We start from the raw sequence: 19,318 nt of genomic DNA on the forward strand, positions 1-19,318 counted from the left end.
GGTTCACTGCCTTTGGATTCATCATAGTAATCCTCTGCAGTCTAACTCGATATACAAGCATTCTTGTGTCCCTTTGCTCTTTACTTCCTCGTGCCTTCTTGGAAATTCTACACCATCCCTCTGTTTGGCTTTTAACTTTCATCCAGAGTGTTACTATGTTTTGCAGTGTGCACCAAAATACATCATTACATTACATCAGTTCAACCAAGATCAGGTTTTTTGAGTTGAATTTGGTTTAAAATGGTAGAAATCACATTTGTATCAAGTTGTGCTGGATTAAGTATAATGATCCGTCCAACCAATGTAAAAAAAAGAAAAGAAAAAAAAAGATGTCTTATTACTGACTTAAAATGGCACCCAAATAACACTACTATAGCTACATGCAGTTACATCTGCATCTGCATGAATAAATATCATATGAACACATTAATCCAGGTATAAAATTAAGGTCCAATGTGTTAGATTCAAGGGGATCCAGTGGTGTCTAGGGGTGAGGATTGCAGATTGCAGCCAGCTGAAACTTCTCCTGGTCAGAATTCCTTTTATTGTTCAGGAGGTTTTTACTGGGATCCAAATTATCCACAGAGGTCTCTTCCTCTCCAAAACAAATGGACCAGGTGATTTAAACCAGTTAAAAAAAAACACTAAATAAAGCTGTTTCACAATAAAATCAGTGTTTCTACTACCCTGTCCAGCACATCAGAGACGACCCGCTTGCCCAGTCTCCGCTAATGTGTGCTCACCTATTTTCTCTGATGACACATGCCGCATCTTTAACCACATAAAAAACAGTCTATGTGTCTATGGGAAAACGTGAGGTCGGGTGCTGGGCCCTAGTCTTGAGCATACTCTTTGCCAACTGTCAAGGGCACGGAGGCAGGTTGTGCCTGAGGTTGCTAAGCGACCATAACCAGCACCGTATCAGAGACTACTTACCAGAAATCCTGAGTGCAGAGCTGATCTTCTTCCAGTTGTTGTTTTGTAAGGGTGTGTTAGGCCAAAAATGTTGTCCCTGAGATGTAAAGCTCTGGCAACCCTGCACTAAAAAGATTAACCTCTTCTCCATGTTTATCACAAACTGATATTCATGGATGAAGGGTTGAAGGGTCTGCTGGCGGTGATTGGTAGTTCCTCATTACATGGCATGCGGTGCATGCTGTTGCATTCCAAAAGTTGAACTCTGTTTATCTCAGGGTGCAGCAGTTATGCCCTGAAAAATAGGCACTTGGATTGCATGTGCACCACAATGGCATCATTTTGGCGTTTGAACACACCAGCCATGTGTCTGCATTGCAAACAGTGAATTTGAGGGCTCTGCAGAGGTCTCTTCCTCTCAAAAACAAATAGACCAGGTGATTTAAACAGGTAAAAGCACTGAATAAAGCTGTTTCACATTTTAAAAAATCAGTGTTTTCCAACCTTCTAGACCAATTATTATGACTAACACAAATTAGCGATTTGCGAATGGCCCTATTTAGAGCCAGTGTTTGGTTTGTCTATTTTGGACTACAATAGAAACATGGCAGTGCAACATGCCGATCTCCGTAGACGAGGACCTGCTCATTTTAAGGTAATGGAAACACAATGATTCTTAGTTTCAGGGGATTATACACTAAATATACATATTTACTATATTATAGTCCATTTCTGCAAGTATATCCACCTAAATCCTGCAGACCGGACCTTTAAAATAAAAATGTTTACATAAATTAGTGTATAAAGATGGATTAATAAAGTAATTCATAATTTTATCTAGTTTTAAAGATAATCCTAATCCTTGGTGCAATTTACATTTAGTGCTACACTGTTGTGATCATGCTGAGCTATGAGGCACTGGTAATACTACAAGTTGCACTGCCATTGTTACAGTACTAGGACTGAAGGAATTATTCACAACTTTTGCTTTAAATGAAATGATCAATAAGAAATACTAATAGGTTCTGTATCAAATCTAGTTCAAAGGCCTGATATATGTATTTTGGTTTACATTGTGCTCTCGTGGTGCATATTCTTAACTTAAACTGTATTTAATCAAATAACCTGAGGCCAAGTAGTATTCCAGCATAGGAGAACTGGTGTCGGGTGGTAGAGGGGGTTAATAGGGGTCAAACATCACCTTTTTGCTTGGTTAATCCGGCCCCGCTGTTCACTTGTTGACAGCCATAAAATAAGAAATAATAATGGATACAAAGCTCAGCTAATTTTTTTCTTCTTCTTTTTCCAGGGTTTGTATCACCTGCACGAAACTGGCAAAATGCATAGAGACATAAAGGTACAGCAGTTTTTTTAAAGCTTTGTTAAGTTATGACTGGAAAACTTGGTCTCATGAAGCGGACATGACCTCTTAGTGATGTATTACGGGTGGTGGACACGAAATGTGTTAAAATGACGTGCTGGCAACTTAAAGACAACACCAATGGAAAGTCAGTATGGATCTTTTGCCATGGTGGATACACAAAGTAAATGTAAAGAGTGAGAAAGTCCATACAGGGCAGCTAGGATTTGTGGTGGATGGGTCAAACAAACATGAACTTTCAACCAAGAGACTGCTGCTTGTCTCCGTCAGAGTAGTTATGTAACTTTTTGGACTTTACGTAACTATACAAACTATGAAAGTTTATGTCACCCATATCCTGTATATAGTTATTTTAACCAAAACCACAATCTTTTCCTGAACTTAACCAGGTACTCTTTTGTTCCCTTGTTGCCAGCCATTTCGTGCCCACCATGACATAATGTGTTGTTCTTGTATTCCTGTGACAATGTGTTGGACTGTATAATTGTGATCATATGTTATTATACTGTGGGCTTACATCAGCGTGTGTGTTCTCTCTGCAGGGAGCCAACATCCTTCTGACAGAGAGAGGAGATGTAAAACTGGGTCAGTGGTGATCAGTAATGGATGCACACATGTTTACATCTGCAGTATCTCTTTAACTACTCACACTCATCAAGTGTGCTTAAATAGGCCATCTATAATGGATTTCAGCCGCTCAGCTCCACTGTGACCCTGTGTGTCTCTTGTGTTGCAGCTGACTTTGGAGTGGCAGCAGAGATCAGTGCCTCCGTAGCCAAAAGGAAGTCTTTTATAGGAACTCCCTACTGGTAAGATGAATGAAGCTGCACTCACCTGAACAGTGTGTGTGAGATAATTAACATGAACACACACTGTAGTTTATTCTGCCTCAATCACTCACACACCATCCTGCTAACACACTTTATAAGGATTACAGTGGCCTGCTATATTAAGATAGTACTGATTTTTTAAAAATAAACTCAATTAATATAAGGAAATAAATGTGTAATCAAACTGTGCCACATCAGAGGTGGACCACAATGGCTAAGTTCATACCAAAGCATCAATAAAAGGCTGGTGTCTGCTGTGTACGTGTCCTGTATGTGATGTTCCTCTCCTCTGTCCTGTTCATGTGTGCAGGATGGCTCCAGAGGTGGCTGCAGTTGAGAAGAAGGGCGGGTACAATCACCTTTGTGACATCTGGGCCGTTGGCATCACCGCCATCGAGCTGGCTGAGCTCCAGCCACCCATGTTTGACCTCCACCCAATGAGGTGACTCAGCACAGACAACAGGGACTCCAGCGCAGACAGCTGGAAACAGACAGATTTATTGAACTCAGAGCAGTGAGATAAACAGAAGAGACTTGTGCTGTGTAATGTTTTGGCTGCCTGCTTTATATTTTGCTCCTGGTCGGTCACTGCATGTAAACAATTCAGACATTTTCCAGCCCGGTGACATTTAAAACATTGTTTCAGAGCGCTGATGTTGATGTCCAAAAGCAACTTCCAGCCTCCAAGACTAAAGGATAAAGCCAAATGGTGAGTTAAAGTGTTGCTTTCAAAATCACATAGCATGCATTAGGACCAATTATTTTCCTTCCTTTGATCTTGTCGATATCTTGTTGATTTACAGTTTATTCACACTTTGTCACTCTTTGCAGGTCAGCAAGTTTCCAAAGCTTTGTGAAGATGGCTCTGATTAAAAGCCCTCGTAAAAGGCCCTCAGCTGAGACACTGCTGCAGGTTAGCAGCTCTTTTTAGCTGATCATTAAGAAATGGCAGTTAACTAGTCATCTGTCTTCATATGTGCATTATTCATGAATGCAAAATGTTCTATTTTTGACCCTTACATATCCAGAGAAGTTTGATTCTCTTCATGATGACACACGATAAAGCTGACTGATGTCACTGGTGTTATTTTGACCTCGTGATTTTAAAGTTTGGCACTTTGAAAATTTTGCGTGACTTAGCACAAATAAGCTTCATAGCATTTTGTTGATAGCATTTTCTTTTTATTCATCAGAGACACTTAAAACATCTTGAATTGTTTCTGGATGTCTTCCCACTACATGCATACCTGCCAATTTTATTTATTTATGTTCAATATGTATTATGGCCCAGTGAGCTGCTATGGCACATTTTTGTCAAAAGCTTTTTTAAATTTCTAATAATATACACATCAGACTATGTTTATTTTGATGTGGGCCTCCTCTGTAACCTCAGCTTAGACTTTTGAAAAATATTTTTGAAGAGATGGCATTAAAATGTAGTTCATTCAGCAGTTCTTTTTTATTTTATTGATTTATGTAAATGCTCTGAATATTATGCTATTTTGCAAGCAGCTAAATTTATGAAAAGTATAAATAGCAGAAGACAGTGTCACACAGTTCCAGTGTGAATCCAAATTTACCCTTAAAGCTACAGTTAGTAACTTTTATTAAAAAAAATAACTTTTGTCATATCTTCTGAAAGTGTCTCTTTATTCACACAGCACTAAATGATACAGATAATGCGGGAAAAAAATCATACTCCTCTACGTTCTATATTACTTTGTAGCACTCGTAATGGCCTTACTGCATGTGATGAAAACAACCAGTCAGAGTTGAGGAGTTTCTAACACAGCTGTCAATTATGTTTCAGCAAGTATGACACAAATTTATTTTCATAAAAGTTGCCAACTGTAGCTTATAGCCCCCAGTGGACTGAAAAAGCGATTGATTATTTTATTCTAGTAGGCTACCTAAAGTTTCATTTGTATTTTTGATATCAATAATGTATATAATAAAAAAACTGATACTTGGTCCTGTGTGGCGATATAATATTACCACACAAAAATGTCACGATACCATGCTGTATCAATTTTTCTCCCTCACTATTAGTAATCAGGGCCTTAAAGTACAGTCTCAGTTGTCAAGGATCACTTTATTGTTTTGTGAAGATGCACACGGTTGTCAGAGTTTTGAGACATGTACATATGATGTTTGTTAGTGCTGATTGTGTCTGAAGAAAATCTGATTGATGGAAACGTTGAACAGCAGCAGTAAATAACTGTGTGTGGACTGTACTTTTTGCCAACATGTCCCGTGTTCAGCCCACTTGCTGTGGGCCAATGGGAGCGTTTCGAGGCTCCGAACAGCATTCATCAAAAACAATAAGCAATAATCCATGAATCGGTAAAATGACCGATAGAAAATGCCAATCATTCTCTGGTTTCAGGATTTGCTGCTTTTTTGTGTGTGATGACTGTAAATTAATTATCTTTTGGTTTGGGACTGTTGGATGAAAGAAAATGTCACCTTGGACTCCGGGAAACTGTGATGAGCATTTTTCACTAATCTCTGACATTCTGTAGACAAAACAGTAAGTCATTAATCATAAAAGTAAAAATAATTGTAAGTTGAAGCCGAATCATGTGAGGTGACGGGCGAAGATGGCACGCTAGACGTCAAATTGGCTCCCCGCATTTCATGACTTACTTTAAAAGTACTCAGTTGAGACGAATCTGTCAGACTTTGATAATATTTTTTTGGAAAACTCGGGGATGTCTAGGTCTATGCACAATACCAGAAATTGCATGAAGCTGCAAATCAAAACTGTGATTCAAAGGTGTGAAACTAGCATAGTGATCTCTTTCCAAAGATTGAAAATTTGACAATTAGTAGGCCAGTTGGTGTAGATTTACCACCATTTTACATGACTCTCTGAGGATAAAATAGTTTTCTATTGTTCAACGTGATGACCTGTAACTTTGTTCCCCCAGCATCCGTTTGTGACACAGCTCCTGACACGTAACCTGGTCATTGAGCTGCTGGACATGGCCAACAACCCTGAGCTCCACACTGCCCACACACACAGCATGGACGACAACGAGCTGGAGGTCAGTACAGCAGGGAGGTGACAGGACTGATATTGTAACAATATTTAATCAACAATGCAGGATTTAAAGTGGTGTAGCAATACTGTGACCTCTAAATCAAATTTCTGTTCTGTTGCTTACAATAAACAAGTGACAGAGATAAACTGGTGGAGAGAGAAAGTCCCATTCAGTGTGATATAAATGATCTGTTGACAGGTCGGGGAACTGGCTCCTGACAAGATTCAGTCAGCAGGGAAACACCTGCCTGTAGAGAGGACCCTGTCTGAAGAACAATGTACGGACACACACACACACACACACTAACACACACACATGTTGAAGTAACACTCAGACATGTTGGAAAAATTTAGACTTGTTAGGAGGCAGATTTTTCCAGGCTTTGTGTTTGGCTAAACATGTCCTAGACCTTTCGCTGTGCTTAATGCACAACTCGGAATTTCGACTTGCGAGTGCAAATGGAACGCAGTATAAGCACAGCCACACAGAACCACAAGCATGACTGTAGATTTCCCCTGTTGCCCGTCTTTAGCTTAGTCTGCTAAGCTAAGCTAATAACGTCCTTACTCCGGCTGGGTAGGTAACACATAGAATATGAGGTCGGAAACCATCCTGTGAATCCATCCTTTTTTTTTTTCTTTTTTTTTTTTTTTTACACTTTTTTATTATGTTATTTGAGAGTCTTTTTTATGTTAGCAACAGCACAACGGCAACATTATTGCTGTAGGCATCATGCAACATATACTCATACAATGCCTCATATGATATCTTACAAAAATGCAGTTTGTATGATATCTAATAAATTAGTGGCCAACAAATTAGCATCTCTAGGTTAGGTTTAAGAAAAGAATTATGGTTTGGGTTGTCATGTTACATACTTAACATAAAATTACGTACGTAACTTAGAGTTACAGAGGTTAGGTTAAGGAAAGTAAAATTATGTAGGTTAAGTGTAGGAAAAGAATCATGGTTAGGCGTCATCCTATTACATACTTAAAGTAAAGTTACATAGGCTATGTTTAGGAACAAGGTTTAAGAAAAGAAACATGGTTTGGCATTGTCACATTACATAGTTAATGTAAAGTTACGTAAGTTAGATTTAGGAAAGTAAGGTTACATAGGTTATCTTTGGGAAAATCATCATGGTTGGGCGTTGTCATGTCACATACTTAATAATAAATTACAAAGGTTATGTTTAGGAAAATGCATTGATGTAGGTAAGGTTTAGGAAAAGAATTGTGGTTGGGTGTCATCATGTTACACACTTAACAAAAGTTATGGAGGCCAGGTTTAGAAAAGTAAAGTTACAATGGTTTGGTTTAGGAAAAGAAACACGGTTTGGCATCATCACGTTACATCACGTTGGGCACTGTCGCATTATATAATTAACATAAAATTACATAGGTTAGGTGTAGGAAAGTAAAGCTACGTAGGTTAGGTGTGGGAAATGAAAAATGGTTGGGTGTCGTCATATTACATTCTTAAACTGGTCTCCCGGTGGAAAGTCCTGTGTTTGTTTGACCTATCCACCACCCTACCGTGCCTCCTAACATAGACTTTTGCTCTTAATACTACTCACGTCAGCGCATTTATAACATGATTGCAGCCTTCACAGTTACATGGGTATTAACAAATTACTGGCTCCTGATTACGTGGGTTATATACGGATTCTGGTGCATTATGTTTCATGTATATATACGAACAGTGCATGACAACAGTCTGCGCCATGACATTTATATGACAGATATGATATATTATGAACAGCTGGGCTTTATGCAGCTCTGAAGCTTTTGCGTGTAAATATATCATCCATAGATATCTGAATGATTGCACATCAATACAGTTTGTTTCTGACAATCATTGTATGTGCCAGTATGCTCGATGGCTGTGCCTATAACTGTATGCATGTATGTCTAAATATACTGTATGTTGGTTGTACTTGCTGAAGAGTGGCTTCATTGTCTGCTATGCCCCCCCCAGTATTCAGTGCTGTAATCTCCATAATATGAATGAGGACAAAAGGCCCTCAGTCAGCCTGCTGATAGCTGCCCTCATCTGTAACCCGTCCATACATGTGGGATGAAGGCTGCGTCAGAGGATGGCACAGCGAACATGCCATTGGTGTGTGACAGACAGTGGTACTTCTATGCACTGGCTGGGGTGACTTCATACTGCTGCACTGCCAATAGGCTTCTTGTGGTGCAAATGTTTCTGGTGTGATAGTCTGGTTTCACACACGGCCCAGCATTAAATCATATATCACCCTGACCTCAACCACCCTTACGTACAGTGTGCCATTCATACACACACAAGCCACAAACACAATCAACACCTGCATCTCAGTTTGACCAATATGAGCTTTGAAGGCTCACACTGCTGCTGCTGTTACTACTGCTAAGGGTTAGGTTATGCTACCACTGCTACAGGGCTGTTATTACTGCTAGTGAGATATGTCTGCAGTATAGACTGTAAAAAAGATGGACATAGCCACCAGGCAAATTAATGTTCTTTTTCAAGTTCCAGTGTGTAAGATTTCGGGGGATATATTGACAGAAACAGAATATATAATCATGAGTATGTTTACTTTAGTGTACAATCACCTGAAAATAACAATAGTTATGTTTCTGTGACCTTAGAATGAGCTGTTTATATCTACATAGTAGGGCTGGGCAATATTGACAAAAATTCATATCTCGGTATTTACAGGTTGACTGGCAATACACGATATATCTCAGTGTTTTCTACGAAATGGGCAACATATTTTCAGTTAGAAATCAAAGCCACATTTGATGTCACAGGCAGTTTTATAAAAACAGACTGTGATCAAAATAAAATGCAACAAAACAGTTACACCTCCAAAACACTAGTCAGTGGCAGGGTTTCTGCCTTCAAGTTTAGTTGATTTAAAACAAACCTAAAACACACATTACACACACAACTGTCTTATACTATACACGTTTTCCGAACATATAAAGCTAACATTATGAGCACAAGCCTATAGCATTTTACATTGTATAAATTAGCCTAGCGACTAGCAGAGATTTCCTCTACTGATATGAAGCCAGAATAAATCACACACAAGACTTAAATGCTTTTTTGTGGGGCCCTTATTGTCTTCACAATTTATTGTTTCTTATCTGTGAAATTAAAGTAAATACAAGCTTCGTATCCACTGTGGGAAATGGTGTCAGTGTACAGAAACAGACAGGAGGTCTGCGTCACTGCGCCGCGTTGTTACATTTCTGGGGAGGTGCACGTCGGGCTACGGCTCTAAAAAGTGTTGCTGGAGAGCTTGTGAGTGTGTGGGGCAGAGCTGTGCAGAGAATGTGAGAGAGGAGAGATGCATACTGGTATGCGTGATGTAATGCTACTTGATCCTATATCGATATAAACAGTGTTGTTTAAATTTATATCTTGCTTGAAAATATATTGATATGTGGCACATAGTCGTTATATTGCCCAGCCCTACTGCATAGCGAGGAGGTCCGTGTCTACAGAGATCACTATGTTTCTACAGTAGCCCAGAAAGGACAAACCAAACACTGGCTCTAGAAAGGGCCATTGCAATTTGCGTTTTTGCATCGGCCACTGTAGTTAGCAGCCCCTCCGTGACGACACTGATTTGCAATGTAGAACTGCTTTATTCTGTGTTTTCACCGGTTTAAATCACCGGGTCCATTTGTTTTGGAGAGGAAGAGACCTCTGTGGGTAAATCGGCTCACCATAAAAACCTTCTGAACATCTGGATCAGAAAAAAGATGAGCACACATTAGCAGGCATATGGTGAGCTTGCTGGGTGAGTCTGCAACATTTGTAACATCAAACTGCTTCATTTAGTATTTTTACTGGTTTAAATCACTGTGTCCATTTGTTTTGGAGAGGTAGAGACCTCTGTGGATAAATCAGCTCTTGGTGAAAACCTCCTGAACAATGAACACTGAAGTAATTCTATCCTGGAGAAGTTTCAGCTGGTTGCAATCTGCAATTCCCACCATTAGATGCTACTAAACCCCCCCCAAATTGTACACACTGGACCTTTAAACAGACGGTCTGTATTTTTTGACAAATTTCTTGTACAGCTTTTTGTGTTTAGACATCTAACCTTTGTGAAGTTTGGGTATTTTGTTAAATAACAAAAAGGTTTTCAAGAAAAATATGTTTTTCAAAATAAGGTTTTGAAAAGGGAATGGATTAGTACTGCAGTAATGTACAGTGTCAGTGTTAGTTTTAAAACAAGACTACTGCCTCATTTCTTCTGTGTAATACGGCACAGCTCTACTCAACTCAGCTTGTTCTGTTATGGTTTTACATCAGCAAAAGTTGCGGATATTATCGGGTGCTTTTTTGGCACCAGCTCTGTAGAGGTTTCTAGCAAGCTGAGCCACTGCTAGAAGGTGGAGTTAAAACACTGCAGGCCGCTGATTGATCAAAGAGAATTGTCACTAGCGTGACACGGGACATCCTGCACAAATCCAATTTTAAATAGCCACGTTACCATCAATAGTGATCGCAATTTTTTAATTCACTCTACCCTGATTTAAAAAAATGGCAGGCCACAAATCTACAGTGTACCCTACGTACACTACACCACACAAGTGCGGACATTCCACTGTTGGTTTCCAATGAAAGGGTTCAGAGAGTGTCACGCTGAAGATGATGTCAAAGCAGTTTCACGCGGCTGGCTATGGCTATCGGCTAATAATCCCGCCTACAATAAGGGGATACTGTCCCCAGTAGCAAACGAAGTGGACAAAAGGACCTGGTACCAAAAGTGAGTTGAGTCGAGTTGAGCAGTACCATACAGCAGAAATGCAGCATAAGAGTCTACAGCTATGCATGCCAGCAGCTGTGTGTGGTTGTATTTAACATTGGCATGGTGACATAATAACATGCTAGTGTCATTTAGCCTCAGTTCCACTTTGTATAGGAATGTCACTGGGTTTGCAGGTATTTGGTCATAAACCAAAGGTTGAGGAATATTAAAACTCTGACCTGATGATGGAGCCACATGAAAAGTTAAGGCATCACAAAAGTTATGATTCATCCTGAGGGGAGCACGAATGTGCCAGCCTTCTTAGCTGTCCATCCAACAATGGTTGAGACAATTCTCTCAAAACCACATATATCAACCTGCCAGTGGTCCCAAAGGAAAGGCAGAGGAACGTCATTGAGCTTCATCGTCTAGGAACCATGAACATCTGTCATAGAAATACAAATGTCATAGAAATTCATCAAATGGCTGTTGAGATATTTCTGTCTGGATCAAAGTGGTTGGCTGACTGACAGCCATAGACTTAGAGCAATGTTGCACAGGCAACAGGAAATACACAAATAGTGGTGCAACAACAAGGCAGCAAGGTCATGTTGCTAATAACATAAAGCTGCTGGCTGTTCAGATATGTTGCAGAGCTTTCTAATCAGCCTTCTCCTACTACGTTACCATGCTGCAACAATTGATCTTTGGCCAATTAAGGACACATTATGTTGCCTCTGTGATGGAATTTCTATTGCATGTTTCAAGTCTCTGCAAGTTGGTGCTGTAGTGAAACCACTGACTGTTGGGAGGGTGAAAAGAATTCAAGGAACGTCTTTTGAAGTAAATGAAATAACATGCAAAAATAAATAATTTTGTGCGGTCATTACAACAGATATTTTCCTTTCCTTTAGTGTTAACTGTGACAGTTTTGACGTGCATGTTAAATAATTCAAGACATTTTGCAATCAGTTTTCTGAATAGTAAAGAGAAAAACTTGAAAGACCTCTCATAACAAGTTCTAAACTTTTAAATTACGATTATGAAAGGATTGTTTTATTTACTTATGTAGGCCTTCAGCAACACCATGAGAGCTAACTGAGCCGAGACAAGACAGCAACTTCCGCTTTCTGGTTCACTAGTTTCCCCATCCTCTGCTTCATTGTCAAACTGTCAGCTGACAGCTCAGGTTCTCTGTGGTTTCACCTCGAACTGCTTCCTCCTGTTAATCACATCTCAGTCAGGTCATTAGAAAAAACAAAGCAAGATACTTCCAGCCTCTGCAGTATTGAAGTGAAAATGGAGGTCACCCGGTCTCTACTGGAATAACTCATATCTATTTTGTACATGTGCGTGTATAAGGGTTTTTTCTTCAAAAACTTATGGGAAAAAAGTAGAATATTCCATAATGCCATACATACCCCTGGAAACAGTAGTCTTAGACTCCCCCTCTGGGGACCATGAATGCCCACTGCAAATTTGATAGAAATCTATTTGGTAGTTTTAGGAAACCTTATTGTAGAGAGGCTGTGATCTGTGTAATCAAGAAGAAGTGTAAATGTTACGATGACCTGAGAGTGTCAATCTCTGATAAAATATTTCAACAAAACCCGATGTACTTTGTCAAGTAGATGTTAAAAAATAGCAGTGACTGTTTCATTTTCATATCTTTAAGTTAGCTAGCATATCAGAAGCTTGTGAAAGAAGTAAAGATCCTTCAGTTTTTTTTTTCCTAACATACATGTGTATACTGTATGTTAGAGTTGTTATCTGTGAATTGTTAACATTAACATTAGCTATTATTAGCCACCACAGCTACTGGTAATACCAGACCAAGTACTGTGGCAGCAAACCACCTAAGTATAATAAACTGAATTTAAAATGTCAGTAAAAAGGTGATGTGTGGTTGCAGAGTGCGTCCTGTGCCTAGCTCCAACTGAGGTTATCAATGCACTTGAGAGTGAGTGCTCATCAATAGTGCATGAAAACGGCTGGATTGTGTGGGACGTAATGGCGTGCTCTTTACTGTCTTACTCTAAGAGCCACAGTTCTGTGTGAATACTGTACAGCACTCGTTTAATTCTCATGTTTTCTTTGCAGTCGATCAAGTGAAGTTTGGGCCTCCTCTGAGGAAAGTCACTGAGCCTTATCCTGATATGGTAATGCACTTTATCTGTAAGATATTTTTGTGGCATTGCTTTATACTGATGACATACATGAATGTACATGAACATTGCTCTGTTTTTCCCCCTTCAGCAGGGCTCATATGATGATGACTGGAGTCTGTCTGGAGATGAAGACAACTCACCGTAAGACTTCTCTATGTTTTCATCTCCAATCTTCTACCCCCTTTTCTCTGTTGAGAATAATCTTTTTTAGCTGTTAGCTGTTTTGAGATGGAAGAAGAATTAATAATATAAAAAGGACATTATCTCTGGTCCTGCTGCATGGATTTTTTAATTTCTCTTAAAACTGTCCATTGTTAGTCCGACCATGTTGTACTCTTTTCAGAAAACTGGATACTGTGTTCCAGTATGGAGCCCCAATCATTTAGATTAAAACAGCTCACCTGCCACTTAAAAACGTCTTTATCAAATACTGAAATTATTATATGAAAATATTTCAAAGTGTTCAGGAAACTCTGTCCATTGTTTTACAACTTTTTCTTTCTTTGTGTAGTAACTGTGTAAAATCTTTTCTTGGGAAAGTAAGTGTCATGTGACCTCAATTCCAGGTCACTACATCAAAATTACCAAAATGCCTTTGGGGACTTGTTGGCACTATTGGGCACTATAACACAATGGACACAGTGGATATTAAAATACTGGGGCGTCTCTGTCTAACCTGCGTACATTACTGATAGTATTGATGGCCAAAACTGAGAGAACAAGACCTGAAATAACTGGAATTAGAATATCAGCAGTCTGAGCCTCAGCCCAAATATCAGCACTATTATAGGGTTTCAGAAACCCATAGTAGTGGACCTCTGGTTCCTTCCCTCCCATTGTTATGGGCCATTCAGGCCCGTAGTCAGATAAACACCAGGTCTTCCTGTTGCAGGAGCCTGTTGGAATGTGTGGAGCAAGCTCTGCAGCTGAGGTAGGCCACATCTATCAACTCCAGCCTCTCCTAACAGCAGTGCCCCCCCCCCCCCCCCCCCCCCCCCCCCCCCCCCCCCCCCCCCCCATCCCACATCAATTCACCTGAAATAAACTACTTGTGATAATTATTTTTAGATAATGTGATTATCAGCTAATGCCAAACATGACATAATCAGTGGGTTTGTGTTCACTCTCTGCTAATCCCATCCCTAAAGTCCTGCTGTACGTTTTTATGAACTGGATGTGGACTGATTCAGCACAAACCCACTTCTACCCTGCTTTTTGGGCTTTTTGTCTGCTTTTGTGGTGGTGTTTCCTCAAGAGTTCTGTTTGTGTGCTGCTGTTACCCTGCCCTCAGCATCTTCAGCATCTGCATTTGTTGTCCAGCTTGTTGCCATGATGCTTGATTTGGATTTCATTACATGAATTGTTCTAAGTTTTATGGCGCCTGATTGGGACATTGTTGCTCCCTTCTCTTTCAGGAGTTTAACCATTAGGAGGGCGCCATCTACTGATGTGAGTGGTAACCATACAACCATACGCTGAAGCTGTGATCCAACTGCATACTGTGTACTGATTCTGTCTTAGGTCTGAGTATATACACCTGACAAAAAAAACATTAATTGTACTTAAAAAATGCCTGCCGTTCCTTAAACTTCAAAATCTTTCTTCCCAGCTTCGGACACTCAGTTCTGTTCAAAAGCAAATTGTTATGTCACAGATTTAGAATATGACATACTACCACAAACAGTCCAGTCACAGACTCAATCCAAAACCACACAACCCATTATATTTGTGTCTCCTTCCCTGGGTCCCTGGTAGGAATCAAGCCTCAGACGTAAGTTTAAATGAGTTCAGCACTGAGCTGCATTTCAAACATAAATAAATAAACTGATGATTTAGTTACTGGTTGGGTTCAGTTTGGCCTGACTCTTGTTTTGGCTGCAACATATTTGATCTTACACAAGTATAATATTCTCCCAGAAGACCAGAAAACAATTTGGATTAGTGAAAGATTGTTGTGTTGGTGTGTAAGATGTACTGGACACTCACACAGGATATACATAAAGGCATTCATACGACTCCTGCTGGCGTGTCAGAGAATGGCTGTGGCTCTGTGGATCCTCACATCTGGTTCCTCTTCCTCTCAGCAGACTGTGGTAACCAGTTACAGACTGGGAACAGTGAGTCGCTCATTGTGTGTTTGAGAGGACTTAATGTTCATAATAAGTTCATAAAGTCATAATGTTCTCTTTTAACAAGAGAGTAATAATATATTAGATTTTAAAAAGTTATGGATGCTTTTCAAAATGTGCATTTATTCATAAAACAAGTTTGTTAAAGAGTAACTTAGCTATTAAGACTTTCAGGACCCAGTTTGAACCGATGTCAATTACTTAGGGCCAGGGACCATTTTGTCCAAATGTTTATTGTAAAAAAGTTGTATGATCTGCTTAAAATGTTAAAAGGAATATAAAAACTTATGAGTGTTATACACATGGAAGACACTCAACGTATTATATTATCATAAAAGTATCCATTTGATCATTTGTCATTACAATTTATGTGGTAAATACACCGATCAGCCAAAACATTAAAACCACTTACAGATGTAGTGAATAATACTGAAAATCTCGTTACAATGCAATCAACCGGGCCTCCAAATTCCCCAGATCCCAATCTGATCGAGCATCCGTTGGGCATGCCAGCACCCCACCTCACAACCGACAGGTCTCAAAGGATCCTCTGCCAACGCCCCAGTGCCAGACTCCACAGGACACCCCTAGAGGTCCTGTGTCCATGCGTTGACATGTCAGAGCCAAGTCTGATCCAAAAAGGCCCCACAGTGGATCAGGTGTACCCCTGGGGTACTGGCACATCCCATCAATGCTCAGTCAGATTGGGACCTGGGGCATTTGGAGGCCAGGTGGATGGGTTGAGCTCTCTGTCACATTCTTCAGGCCTTTCCTAAACTGTTGCTGCATGTTAAGTAGTATCAACATGAATACCAGGAACAAAACATTTCCCAGCATACCCAACATTCAACATGCTGGGAAAGAATAGCATTAATGTTTGTTGACAGGAAATGAATTGATCCGTGGCATACTTTTTCAGTAAAACATATAATACAATAAATAATTTGATCATTGTCCTTAGAGGAAGGTGTCAAGTGTTTTCAAGTCAAAAGGCTTGAGTCCAAGTGATAGTGTTAAAGTCCAAGTCGAGTTGCAAGTCTTTTTTTTAATTCAACATGTCAAGTCTAAGTCATCGAATTTCTGACTCAAGTCTTACTCGAGTTCAAGTCATGTGACTCGAGTACACACCTCTGCTATCAGTAGTTGAAGATATTTCTCTGCGGACTATACTGTTGGACCAAAAGACCAACTGACACACTGACTGAGCCATCCACGCCAGTCAACATTACTCCATGGTGTACACTGTATAGTATTGGTATACAGTATGCAATTGGCTCATGAGGTTAGACAGCATGTTGAAAGGTGGCCCTGTTAGCCCCTCAGACTGACTCATTGGTTTGCTGGTGTTTTTTAGGGAGGTAGAAAGAGTGGTTTGTTCAGTCCGTCTACAGCCTCCCTGCCAGCCTTCAGCTCTTTAACTCCCAACGCAGACGACAGTGACCTGACGCTGAGACCCAGCTGCACACTCGGCCCCGACGCTGCTGTCACTGCTGACTCCCCCTCCACTACAGGTACAACACATCGCACCACGTGAACATGTTTGTTTGACTTAATCTAAGTATGCGTGTAGCCTTGAACACTAAAAACCCACCCACATTCAGGTCTGAGGTTTAACTGTCCAAACCAGCTCAGGGCCAAGCTAAGATCACTTCCCCTTCCTGTTTGACAAGTGTTGGCCAGGTGCTCAGCCACACAGGACATCAGACAGCGCTGCAGTGATCCATGTCTGCCAGGAGGGGATGCTGTAACAGTGGAGAAGAGGAAGGTCACCACTGTTTCCTCTCCCAAAAGGGAGACACCACTGTCACCTGAATGGAGCACGCTAAGAAAACAGACTGAGGACGCTGTGAGTTGAAGCCAAAGTCTCTCCTATCAGTAGGAAACATCAATAAGCTTGTGTGAATTGCTAACCTAATAACTTCCTAATGTCTGTCTAATGGTGAAAAATCATGCAACCAGACAAGATATTGATTTGTAATGCATCTGATGTATAGTTTTTATTATTCCCTGTGTTTTGTTATGTGTAACCTTTGAAATTTCTAGAGGGCTGATTGTCATGGACTTCCTCCTACCCCTCAAGTCCATGTAAGTGTGAAATCTAACAGCATGTGACCTACAATAAAAGCTGACCAATGACAATGCCCTGATCACTAACAAGATAAGCTTCCTCGCATGGCATAACACAAACTGCACTAGGAACAGTTTTTATGTGAAAATCCAGCTGGTGTTTTTATCGCTGCTCCACTCCATCAGATATTTTTGGATGTCTTGTGCCAGAACCCAGTTACTGCTTGCTGGTATTTTGAGTCGCCAATGTGCAAAGTAGCCCAGTGCAACTTTAATGTAACTGTAATAATCATACATGCTGTTTTTCTTACAATGGCTATCATTACAAAATTGCATAAAAAGTCACTATGACCATGTTGGACCATTAGTGATTCAGCTGCTGTGCTGGTTCTGTAGATGGGAGCCTGCTTCTCCAAAGTCTTCAACGGTTGTCCCCTTAAAATCCACTGTGCTGTCACATGGGTTTTACCCAAAACAAGAGGTAAGACAATAATGTCTCTCAATGTCCTGAGTTGCTAATAGATGTGCTACACAACAGAATAAAGTCTGCTTTGCTAGATATCTCATCAACTGTACAAGCAGGAACAAAATCAATGCCCCACATTGACATTATGTTCTCTTTCCTTCTTAGATCAGTACCTCATTCTTGGGGCGGAGGAGGGCATCTATATACTGAACCTTAATGAGCTTCATGAAGATACACTAGAGAGGGTAAGACAAGGACTGATCCATGTATGATCCATTACTATTTGGATGCAATACTGAAAAATAGATACTTCTGCTGGGAGAGTTAGAATCTTCTTGTCCTATATTTTGTGCTTTGTGGACTTGGAGAAGGCTTATCACTTTGCCCCTCAGGGAGTCCTGTTGGGGGTACCGTGGAAATGTTAGGGGGGGGCAAGGTAGTTGCTTCAAGCCATCTGGTCCTTATATATCTGACATAAGAGCTGTGCTGAAGTTCTGAAAAGTAAGTCAGGCACGCTCAAGGTGGTGGTTGGGATCTGACAAGGTGGTCCCATGTCGCCAATTTTGATTTAGGATAGACTTTGTAAATGCAGCAGAAGAGTGGAGGGTGTACACTGTCTTTTAACACCTCCGATCCAGCGATAGCAATGGCTGAAGGCAGTATATTTTCAGGTTTCAAGTGAGTCCGTCCATACCATTCTCATAAGCGTAATATCCCAAGAACACCTTGAGGGAATTTCCTCAAATTTAGCACAAATGTCCACTTAGACTCAAGAAAGACCTGATTAGATTTTGGCGGTCAAAGGTCAAGGTCACTATGACCTACGTTAGTTTCGTCCTCAGGAACCCAATATCTCAAGAGCGGCTTGAGGGAATTTCTCAAAATTTGGCACAAGCATCCACTTGGAGTCACAAATGATCTCATAAGATTTTGGTGGTCAAAGGTCACTGTGACCTCATAAATTGTGCTTTTTCCATAGTTAAAAAATTCATGTGGTAATTATGACAAAATTTCACACAAATGTGTATATAAACCAATGAAGTGATGACATGATATACCCAAAAGGTCAAAGGTCAACTTCACTGTGACATCATAATGTTTTCTGGTTATTAGTGGAAACATTTGGTCGGATATGGGTGTCTTGAAACTGGGCTGTTTGTACAGATCTTCTGTGCTGCCAGGTTGAAGATGTGTGTGAAGCATCCATGTCTTAGAACATGCAGCTTTTTTTGCAGCAACATCCTTATTTGAAGACTTGTCTGCTGTCATGGCTACGTATGAGTCAGAACAGACATGGATGTTAACTGCAACTTGACTGGTTGGCAGAGGCATACAGCTACAAGGCGGGAATTCTAGTTTTTGGTGATATAATGCTGCTGTCTTCATCAAACTGAAGAAGAAGTGAGTGTCCTTCACAGTAGGGAGGCCAGAGATCCAGAGGAACAACAGTTCCTTCTCATTCGGAGGAGCCAGTTGAAGTGATTTATCTTTCTGGGGCCTCCTGGATGCTTCCCTGCAGAAGTATCACAAGCATATCTAACTGGGAACAAATCCCACTGTAGACC

General features: G+C 40.4%; 1 protein-coding gene across 2 annotated transcripts in view; it reads left to right on the top strand.

Annotated features, from left to right (window-relative positions):
- The window catches only part of map4k2 (mitogen-activated protein kinase kinase kinase kinase 2), a 46,974-nt gene that overhangs the window by 20,183 nt on the left and 7,473 nt on the right, over window positions 1-19,318 (top strand). Inside the window, exons 6-22 of one of the 2 annotated variants that reach the window (XM_050067632.1) lie at window positions 2,225-2,272; window positions 2,839-2,881; window positions 3,033-3,105; window positions 3,437-3,568; window positions 3,773-3,835; window positions 3,958-4,039; window positions 6,057-6,173; window positions 6,369-6,447; window positions 13,024-13,082; window positions 13,180-13,232; window positions 13,984-14,022; window positions 14,507-14,540; window positions 16,575-16,731; window positions 16,891-17,066; window positions 17,264-17,305; window positions 17,684-17,768; window positions 17,919-17,998. In XM_050067632.1, the coding sequence (XP_049923589.1) occupies window positions 2,225-2,272; window positions 2,839-2,881; window positions 3,033-3,105; window positions 3,437-3,568; window positions 3,773-3,835; window positions 3,958-4,039; window positions 6,057-6,173; window positions 6,369-6,447; window positions 13,024-13,082; window positions 13,180-13,232; window positions 13,984-14,022; window positions 14,507-14,540; window positions 16,575-16,731; window positions 16,891-17,066; window positions 17,264-17,305; window positions 17,684-17,768; window positions 17,919-17,998 (1,362 nt within the window). The remainder of the gene's footprint in view (window positions 1-2,224; window positions 2,273-2,838; window positions 2,882-3,032; window positions 3,106-3,436; window positions 3,569-3,772; window positions 3,836-3,957; window positions 4,040-6,056; window positions 6,174-6,368; window positions 6,448-13,023; window positions 13,083-13,179; window positions 13,233-13,983; window positions 14,023-14,506; window positions 14,541-16,574; window positions 16,732-16,890; window positions 17,067-17,263; window positions 17,306-17,683; window positions 17,769-17,918; window positions 17,999-19,318) is intronic. The other variant, XM_050067633.1, reaches the window with a different exon arrangement.

This window comes from Epinephelus moara, chromosome 17 (genome assembly GCF_006386435.1).
Source record: "Epinephelus moara isolate mb chromosome 17, YSFRI_EMoa_1.0, whole genome shotgun sequence".
NCBI lineage: Eukaryota > Metazoa > Chordata > Actinopteri > Perciformes > Serranidae > Epinephelus > Epinephelus moara.